This window comes from Etheostoma spectabile, chromosome 12 (genome assembly GCF_008692095.1).
Source record: "Etheostoma spectabile isolate EspeVRDwgs_2016 chromosome 12, UIUC_Espe_1.0, whole genome shotgun sequence".
NCBI lineage: Eukaryota > Metazoa > Chordata > Actinopteri > Perciformes > Percidae > Etheostoma > Etheostoma spectabile.
In genome coordinates this window covers 28029295-28039393 of record NC_045744.1, presented here as the reverse complement: position 1 = coordinate 28039393, position 10099 = coordinate 28029295, and the positions used below count along the sequence as shown (strand labels likewise).

Sequence of the window (10099 nt, the reverse complement as noted above, 5' to 3'; positions counted from 1 at the left end):
GAAACATTTTCCATGACGCTCAGGAGCCAATGTTTATGGCTATACAAGGCTGTGAGAAATGCCTGCAGGGAATGAGCGAGTCACATATGGTCACACGCACCTTTAAACTCCTAAAGGGAAAAGTATGCAAATGATATTTAACATGGGATTGTGGGTGCGTTGCTTGTTAAAGCTGACATTAAAGTCAAAGACCTGTTTGACTGTTCAACCCTCACACCTTCTAATGAGCGTGCACAAAAATCTAACATAATTAGTATACAATATGAAATTGAAGTCCTGTATTTTTTAAATAAAAAAATGGCTGAAGCACTAGGTATGTTGTCACCACAGCATTTCTTTGCCCAAACATCTACTGTCTGTACCTACACCACTGTACTGCAAGGTACAGATGTAAAACAGATGACTGAGCAGACACTCCTGCAATAACAGTGTTAATGAGAGGGGAAATATCCTCCACTTCCTCCTCTAACACCTTTAAATAACTGTGTTAATGTTCACCATGAAGCTCTTCAAACTATAATATTGCAGTACATGTGTCAAATGTGGAGGAAGTGTCTCTGTCACTGATCGCTGCTGTAGGACAAACTGTTCCAGAGTGTTTACTACCTGCGTAACCCTTTCAACCCCAAGCTAAACCCATGTTGACTGTTAGAGGCATTATTAAACCACACAAACTATGGAAAGTACACTTAAAATGTCAGTCAGACCCAAACAAAAACTGGATTAAAATAATAAATTCTCTAATTAAAACCCATCTTTGTTTGAGTTGATCTGATTTTGATTCATAAAATCTAGAAACAAATCTGTTATTATCTGCCTTTTCACCATGGATGGATGGATGGAAGTAAAAAGCACTCCAGACCCTGGTTGATAATCTTCACCTCTCTCGTCTTCATTCTGTCCGAAGTGCAACAACTGCAAAGTATGAGAAAGAAGAGAGCAGTTAAATTACTATGTTCCCAACAGCTGCTTTACTCGCTGGAGCCTTCCACTCTGTCTGGTCAGCAAAGATGTTACAACTCTAATCCCAGGAAAGGGCGTTCAAGGATTCAGTTTTATGACTTCTGAAGCAAATAATAAAAAAAAAAAAAACAGGGAAGAGAGCATGTTTTTCATTACAAGTCAATATTCCTAACAGGAGACAAACACAAGTGGAATGTGTTTGCTTAGCACTAAACACAGAAACACAATTAGGGGAAATCCTTATCTACTTGGTAAACAATGAGCTGTCTAAAGGAGAGAAAGCTCTCTGCAACACCTACCTGCCTGCCTCATAAAAGTCCCCAAAGCCTCTGGGGATAAGAAGAAAACAGCTACATTCATTGTGGTTTTCTGTTACCTTGATAATGTTAGCTCACGTTTTCCTGGAAGATTAGCCAAGATGAAGTACTGCCTCATTTTGACTTGATTGTAGTGAAGGCATTCACGTGTCCAATCCGTAGGACTTTAAATGAGCGGCACACAGGGCGGCTATGGTTCAGTGGTAGAGCGGTCACCTGCCAGTCAGAAGGTTGGTGGTCCCTGGCCCTGCCGTCCCATGTCAAAGTGTCCTTGGGAAAGACACTGAACCCCAAGTTGTGCATCGGAGTGTGAATGTGTGTGAGTGTTTGTCTGATGAGCCTTGTACGGCAGCCTCGGCCACAGTGTTTGAACGTGTGTGAAGGGTGAATGGTTCCTGTGCTGTGTAAAAGTGCTTCAGTCAGTGAAACTAGAAAAAGGACTGCTTTATAAAAACAGGCCATTTACACACTAACCTGTAAAAAACGGTCCAAGGCACTCTTCATGCTTTTTAAAAGGTTTGTTAAAATTCTAAAATGTCTTAACATTGATCCAACATATTATTAGCAAATATAAATCCCCACTGCTTACTGGCCTACAGTCCAGGTTGACACTATGGCCATCCACAGATGTGTGTCACATGAATGAATTTAACATTAAAACATGATTCATAAAATCACGCCAACAATTACTAGGCAATTATTATTTCATCTTGTAGTCATTTTTGTTTGAGGCAAACCTCAGTTGACAACAAAGGCCTGCTGCATATGTGGTGATGATGAGTGGGGGGGGGCAGGGGGTGATACGTTCATATTGTAAACTGTATGATTTGAACTTTGTTTAACCCTTGTGTTGTCTTCCCTTTAACCATGAAAAAAAAAACGTTTTGGTCACTTTTTTCCCCCACATTTGTGTCACTTTTTTAATGTTGTGGTGCTTTTTTTAAGTGTTTTTCCAAAGTTTCTTGATATTTTTAATGTTGATATTTTCAGCGCTTATTTCAACGGCCCATTTTTTGTGACAAAAAATAAAAAAATAAACTGAAAACGGTCTGACCCAAGGACAACACGAGGGTTAGAACAATAAAGAGGTGGACGATATGGAGAAAATATGACATCACAATATGTTTGACCGAATACCTCAATGACAATATTGCGGCAATATTGTATGGTTGATATTGGTGCTTTTACAAAATATTTACACAATGAGATTTAAGATGAATAATCATTGGTAATGTGGATATAGCGACTAAGTGGGTGTGAAATTGGTGTGAAAGCACCAATATCAAACAGTCTGGTAAGAAAAGTACAGCGCTTTACTGTAACGCAGCCTTAAAAACCAGGAAAAGATTCCAGTTAAGCCATTTACAATATTACAATCTCTAAAATGTAAGACAATATCTAGTCTCAAATCACAATATCAATATGTTATTAATATAGTGCCCAGCTCAATTTTCAACTGTAATATATATATATATATATATACACACAGTATATAAAACCATAGCTAGCAGAAGGCGAGAGAAAGAATAATATAATGAATCAGGGATGACATGTATGAATGGAGTTATGTACAGTCCTGTCCCTGTCCTGAGGGCTGCTATCACTATAGAAACGGCTGTCAAACCGCAGAGTATGAAACTCACAATGAACTAGAACAGGAACTTCAACTGTTCAGGGCCTTCAGTTAGCGAGTCGTCATGCCTTTGCACTGGGATGTTTTTAGGTTAGGCCGCCCTCTGGTGTCATTCCATCCACCACAGCCACAGTGCTACGGGCTTCAATGAGGCCGTAACTGGAGACGTGGTGAAACAGTGAGTCGACAACAGTAAATGAATCAGGGATTCGTCCTCTATCAAGCAAAAATGCCAGTCATTTCCTGTACCCAGCTGTTGCTTTTTGCTCTGTTTTTACAGAATTGCAAATTTTACGTTTGTACACCAAAACTACCTGTTTAAAAGGAAGGTTTTCCTTGTCACTGTCGCACCAAATGCTTAATGCGTCAATTTAAATTGAATTTGAATTGAATTCCATCCTTCGGTTTTATGCTGCAGGACATTGAAGGCCAGTAATCTGAAGGCGGCATTTTGTCCTTTAGACCAGTGATCTCCAACAGGGGGTCTGGGACCCCTATGGGGTCCTTAGACTTAGTGCAGGGGGGCCAACAAATTATGTGAAAAAAATTCCAATAATTAAAATAAGTCTGAAAACATTAATATGAATGCAAAATTTTAAGAGCAAAGATAAATTGGCCTGTTTGTGGAAAAATATGATTTACACACTGAAGATAAGCTTACTACGGTAGCCACTGGTAGCCATATAGCTCAAGCCATCCGCATGTATGTTTAACATTAAAACAGGATGCATAAATAATATTCATTTCTTTTCATCCATTCTGCACAGTTTAATATGCGCCTCAACTGGATACGTTATGCGGTAGGGGGTCTCTTCTCGGCCTCTTGTTCAGCCTAGGGGTCCCTGGCCTAAAAAACATTGAAGACCCCTGCTCTAGACAATTGTGATGCACATTTTCTTTCACCCTTTTCTGACATGTTATAGACCAAACAACTGAGGAGAATTATTACAATTATTTAAAATGATTGAATCGTTGAATCCTGATGTCCAGTAATCACAGTGAGAATGAAAGAAATCCAGCTGCCGATTCAAACGATTCTTTAATATAAATTATAAGCAAGGACGGTAAAAGATTTTGGGGATATGTTTTATAACAAACATTTAACTGGTAACAACATAGACGGGCAGGTTTTTAGCAACTACAGCGGGGAGAACACGTATTTGATACATTGTTGACGTTACAGGTTTTCCTACTTACAAAGCATGTAGAGGTCCGTAATTTTTAATTACAGGTACACTTCAACTGTGAGAGACGGAATCTAAAACAAAAATCCAGAAAATAACATTATATGATTTTTAAATAATTAATTTGCATTTTATTGCATGACATAAGTATTTGATCACCTACCAACCAGTAAGAATCCTGGCTCTCACAGACCTGTTAGTTTTTCTTTAAGAAGCCTTCTTGTTCTCCACTTATTATATTTATTAACTGCAACTGTTTGAACTCATTACCAGTATAAAAGACACTTGTCCACACACTCAATCTACCAGACTCCAACCTCTCCACAATGGCCGAGACCAGAGAGCTGTGTAAGGACATCAGGGATACAAATGTAGACCAGGCTGGGATGGGCTACAGGACCGTAGGCAAGCAGCTTGGTGAGAAGGCAACAACTGTTGGCTCAATTATTAGAAAATGGAAGTAGTTCAAGATGACGGTCAATCTTCCTCGGTCTGGGGCTCCATGCAAGATCTCACCTTGTGGGGAATCAATGATCATGAGGAAGGTGAGGGATCAGCCTAGAACTACACCGCGGGATCTGGTCTTTTCTCAAAGAAAACCATTAGTAACACACTACGCCCTCATGGATTAAAATCCTGCAGCGCACGCAAGGTCCCCCTGCTCATACAGCGCATGTCCAGGCCCGTCTGAAGTCTGCCAATGACCATCTGGATGATCCAGAAGAGGAATGGGAGAAGGTCATGTGGGCTGATGAGACAAAAATAGAGCTTTTTGGTCCAAACTCCACTCGCCGTGTTTGGAGGAAGAAGGATGAGTACAACCCCAAGAACACCATCCCAACCGTGAAGCATTGAGGTGGAAACATCATTCTTTGGGGACGCTTTTCTGCAAAGGGTACAGAGCAACTGCATCGTATTGAGGGGAGGATGGATGGGGCCATGTGTCGCAAGATCTTGGCCAACAACCTCCTTTCCTCAGTAAAAGCATTGAAGATGGGTTGTGGCTGGGTCTTCCAGCAGGACAACAACCCGAAACACACTAAGGAGTGGCTCTAACAATTAAGGAGTGGCTCTAATAACTAAGGAGTGGCTCTGACAACTAAGGAGTGGCTCTGTAAGAAGCATCTCAAGGTCCTGGAGTGGCCTAGCCAGTCTCCAGACCCGAACCCCATAGAAAATCTTTGGAGGGAGCTGAAAGTCGGTATTGCCCAGCGACAGCCCCGAAACCTGAAGGATCTGGAGGAGGTCTGTATGGAGGAGTGGGCCAAAATCCCTGCTGCAGTGTGTGCAAACCTGGTCAACAACTACAGGAAACGTATGATCTCTGGAATTGCAAACAAATGTTTCTGTACCAAATATTAAGTTCTGCTTTTCTGATGTAACAAATACTTATGTCATGCAGTAAAATGCAAATTAATTATTTCAAAATCATACAATGTGATTTTCTGGATTTTTGTTTTAGATTCCGTCTCTCGCAGTTGAAGTGGACCTATGATGAAAATTACAGACATCTACATGCTTTGTAAGTAGGAAAACCTGCAACATCGGCAGTGCATCAAATACTTGTTCTGCCCACTGAATGACATCAAAACATAAACCTGAGAGGAGCTTCTTTGCTGTTCATGGAAAGCCCTCTGCTGACTGTGAAAGGGAGAGTTTATGGAGATAATAATGAGCACAAGACGCTCATTATTATCCCCATAAACTCTCCCATTCTACAGTTTCAGTGCTCAGATGAAGTGAGGAATAGTTCCACTTAAGGAGCTAAAAACTAAGTGTGAAGATCAGTATGCAGGTAACTGTAAGAGGGAATATGTCGAACATTTGTCTTTGTAATGACTCCACATTTCAGGTCTCGATTTTTGGATTTCTAGCATTGGAAGTGCCTTCAAAAATACTGACTTGATTTTGTTTGAGGGTGCAATTCAGTTTTTAATATAAGTAAAAAAAGAAGCAAACATCTTAAAATCCATCCAGATGGATTTTGCATAGTAGAATATGCATTATTATACAAAGTCTGTGAGCAAAGCAACGAGTTTACAAGTCCGCTTTATCTTTTTCACCTGAGCAACAGTGCCGTAGAAGTCTCTCCCTCTCAGCTGTAGGTGTGAATGATTCTGTGGCGTTTCAGATGGTGCATCAGGATGAAGCTTTTCCCGCACAGCGAGCAGCTGTAGGGCCGCTCCCCGCTGTGCGTGCGCTGGTGGACCCTCAGGCTGCTCTGCTGCGTGAACCGCTTTCCGCATTGCCCGCAGCCGTAGGGCTTCTCGCCCGTGTGCGTCCGGTGGTGTATGCTGAGGTGGGACGAACACTGGAAGCTTTTCCCGCACACGGTGCACCAGAACGCCCGCTTCCTCTTGTGGCTCTGCTGGTGCAGCTTGAACTGGTGCAGGCGGCCGAACGTCTTCCCGCAGAGCGAGCAGGAGTAGCCTCGCGACGGGCCCGACAGAGCTTTGAAGCTGCCTGTCGTCAAAGTGTTGTGCGAGTGACTGACGGCCGGTTTGTCTCCCGCTGCACCCTCCCTCTCAGCGTGTTCGTCCGGCTGCCTCGCGTGTCCAACATGTGAGGGGTTTCTCTGCAAGTACACTTGCTCCTTCTGCCTGTCCGGCTGCAGCGGGCCAGCCTGAGCTCTGGGTTGAAAACTGGACAGCTGTGGGACATCCTTCTGATACTCACTGCTGTAGATCCCATTGCACGGCCTCTGAGAGGACAACTGCTGCACGCCGGCAGACTTGGCGGCGTTAGAAACCACGTGAACATCCGAATTGTCCGGGAATGTGTTGGAATACTCCTCTACCACACTGGAAAAGTCAGGGAAGCCGGCATCAATGTCATTCCCTTCTATTATGGACGACCAGAGCTGATTCTCTCGTTCGTCCACGGAAAAGTCAGCAGCGAGTTGAATGTGCTTCCCCGCGCCGTGCTGGCATCCATCCTGGTTGAATCGGGATCGGTCCTCCTCCTTCTCCGTCTTGATGGTGATCTGAGGGCCGTCAATGTCTCCCGCATGCTGACCAGAGTTATACAAGTCACTGAACTCGGATGATTTTCTTGTGGCGACCTCGGAACGGTTAAGTGGCCCATCTTCAAACTGCTGGCTCTCCGGAGCATTACCTGTGCGGTAATGTACAGCAGAACCTGCAAGGGACAGGGAAATTCAAGAAGGGTCATGTAGTTCATTTAAAAAGGGGAAAACTTCCACTTTTTGTGAAATCCAGTTCCTTAACTCACCAATCGGTCCAGCAGGGTCGCTGATCCACAGCATCTCATCTGAACTCTCTTCTTTTATCGTGAACGGATAAGTGGCGTCGTCAATGTCAGGAAACTAGATGGAGAGAGGACGGATTCAACTTCAGCTGTGACTGGGAACACAACGTTACTCATATTATATACATATTATGTGACGCATATAATAGGGCTGTGCAGGTAATCCCATTTTAAACCCGATTTCGGTTCCTAACGATCACAAACGCAATGCAATCGAGAAAAGGTATTATTTTGCACATTACGTTTTCAAGTTGTATTTTGTCTTGTTCAAACAAGAAAGTTCAAACAGGAGCAGAATGAAGGGACATTTCACTGATTTGTTGAACAATTTCAATGTTTTAAGTTCAATAAATGCAGCGTCTTTCCAATAAATCAATGAGTAATCATGTTAAATAATAGTTATTTCAATATTGACCAAAATAACCGTGGTTATGATAGTTTCCATAATCGGGCAGCCCTAACATATAATCACCATACAGTTTAACGTAGATTTGAGGAACATGTTGGCAAACGTGTGCTTATTTATAAATGGAGCAGACACACAGCAGTCATTTGGCGGATGTAAATCCAATATTCATCTTCTTTTTACTGTAATTTATTAATCAAGAGCACATTCTGTCCAGTGAGTTTCCACTAATGCCTTCAGGACGGCGACTATCTGCTGCCCCCCAGGAAGACAAACCGTTTCTCCAAATCATTCATTCCCTTTGCAATTAAGTTGCTGAATGTGGAGTAACTATCTTGAATGTATTTTTCCCAAACCTCACATTGGTTATGTATTAAAAACTGGTTGATTGCATTACACTCGGCACATATCGATTTGATTCATTATTACACTTTATTACACAAAACCTTGGGTCTGGGGGCTCTATGGTTTTCTATTTGAATGCCATTTCCTGCATTTTCACATAGGTTTAGTGACTATGGTGATACAAATAATGAAATTGATCACAATGATAATTGTTCCAGAAAGAATCGTACTAAACTATGTAGAAAAAGATGTCTTAGTTTCTTTATTGTTTAAAATAGGGGTCGATGACCAAGACTCGTGAATTAAAATCGGGGGGGACAAACTGGATTTTGAAAAGTGTGTGTGTGTGTGTGTGTGTGTGTGTGTGTGTGTGTGTGTTGGGGGGGGCTGTCGATCCAGTCCAGTGGAAATTATACACTGCTGAGGCGTAATTTTACTGAGTAATAACATTGAGATAAATCCGACCTTAATATCTCCTGTAGGAGGACAGCTCCCCTCATCAGTTCCTCTGTCCATGTAGTTTTCTGGTACACAAAAGGAAGAAATGCATTAAAAAACACGCTAAACCAAAGTGAAATCAAATATATTACCGTTGAACAATAACGTAAGAATGCACAGCATTCACACAGTGCTTCCCTATACCAAATGCCCTGCTGTTTCCCAGAATGATGGGGCGTTTGGTCATCACATTTCTGATACTTCCACATTAAAATGCATAATTAGTTTCCTCGACTCGTCAATTACTGTAAGAGCACAAATGAAGCGGAACTGAGCATCTTACCAAAGCCCCGCTGCAGCTGGGCATTTTTGTTCTCCATCATTAGTAATTTCCTTTTCAGCATCTCATTCTCGCTTTGCTTTCGGGATATTTCGAGATGCAAAAAAGCACATTTGTCATCGACTAGTTTGGATATCTCTGTCACTGCTGCTTTAACCAAAACCTCCATTATAGAGGATAGCTGGGTTTGAAAGGGAATGCACGTCGCCATGTCGACTCGTGCGAATATTTGAGAACAATATATGAAAAAAAAAAGCCTCCTCGCGCAATTATATTTATTAAAAACGCGAAAAACAACCGACGCACTAGAAAATGTTACATCCCTGTGTTGTTTCTAGCTAGCTGGAACCTTGTCTTCCGTGTGGCAGAAGGCTCTACCGTAAATACATGAATAGGGACGCAGTAAATTAAAAACCAACAAGGAAGAGAGGAACAGGAGTCTGAGATGATGGCCTTAACATTTCTTTGCCAATACTCGTTGGTGTTTCAGGTAAAACCTAAAAGTGACCTACCTTTACTAGTCTGGCAGACAACTGCAGCCTTAAAATTACCAAATTGCTTTGTTTTATTACTCATAAGACAGTCTAAGATCTCTTCAAACACAAGAATGAGGGTCAGTTCAGTTGACATCAATATTAAAATACAAATTAACACGCATTCATAAATCCTAAAGAAGCTCACTAACACCAGTCCACGTTAGTAGCATAGTACAGACCCCTACTCAAATCTACCATTAATACTATAAAATACAAGCTTGATTAAAATAATCACCAATAAACTAGTTAGCATTTTAGTTGCTTAAGACAAGTTGATTCTAAAGGTCCAATCTGTGATTTGTTACCTTAGACATTCGGGAGTCCCTGGTGGATCCATTTTTGGCCCTTTTCTGTTTATTATAGTCTTTTATAGATCAAATTCGACACATTTTCAATGAATGTGGGAATGCTAGTGATAAAGAAGAAAAGGTGAGAGTAACAGAAGGGCAATGGAGGAAGTTGTAAAAAATAATTTAACATTCAACAATCATTTATTTACACAGATTACTATTAAAATAACCAGATCAAAGTACCAGACTCCACAATTTGATGAACTGAATTTATTTGAAAATACAAAAACAAGAAAACAGAAAAACTGATTTTCTCATTCTATTAATCTGTTCAAAGGTAATCTAACATCCTGGGTAATGTGATAAACTATTGCTACAAT

The 10099-nt window shown here is 41.4% G+C and overlaps 1 protein-coding gene across 1 annotated transcript; it reads right to left on the bottom strand.

The window, feature by feature from the left end:
- Nucleotides 1–5924: 5924 nt before the first annotated feature.
- On the bottom strand, nucleotides 5925–9289 carry LOC116699016 (zinc finger protein 510). The gene is made up of 4 exons (XM_032531378.1): nucleotides 8897–9289; nucleotides 8581–8639; nucleotides 7329–7422; nucleotides 5925–7235 (listed from the first exon to the last, which is right to left on the bottom strand). The coding sequence occupies exons 1-4, from the start codon at nucleotides 9102–9104 to the stop codon at nucleotides 6193–6195; spliced, it is 1404 nt and encodes a 467-aa protein (XP_032387269.1). The 5' UTR covers nucleotides 9105–9289; the 3' UTR covers nucleotides 5925–6192.
- Between the last annotated feature and the right edge of the window lie 810 nt (nucleotides 9290–10099).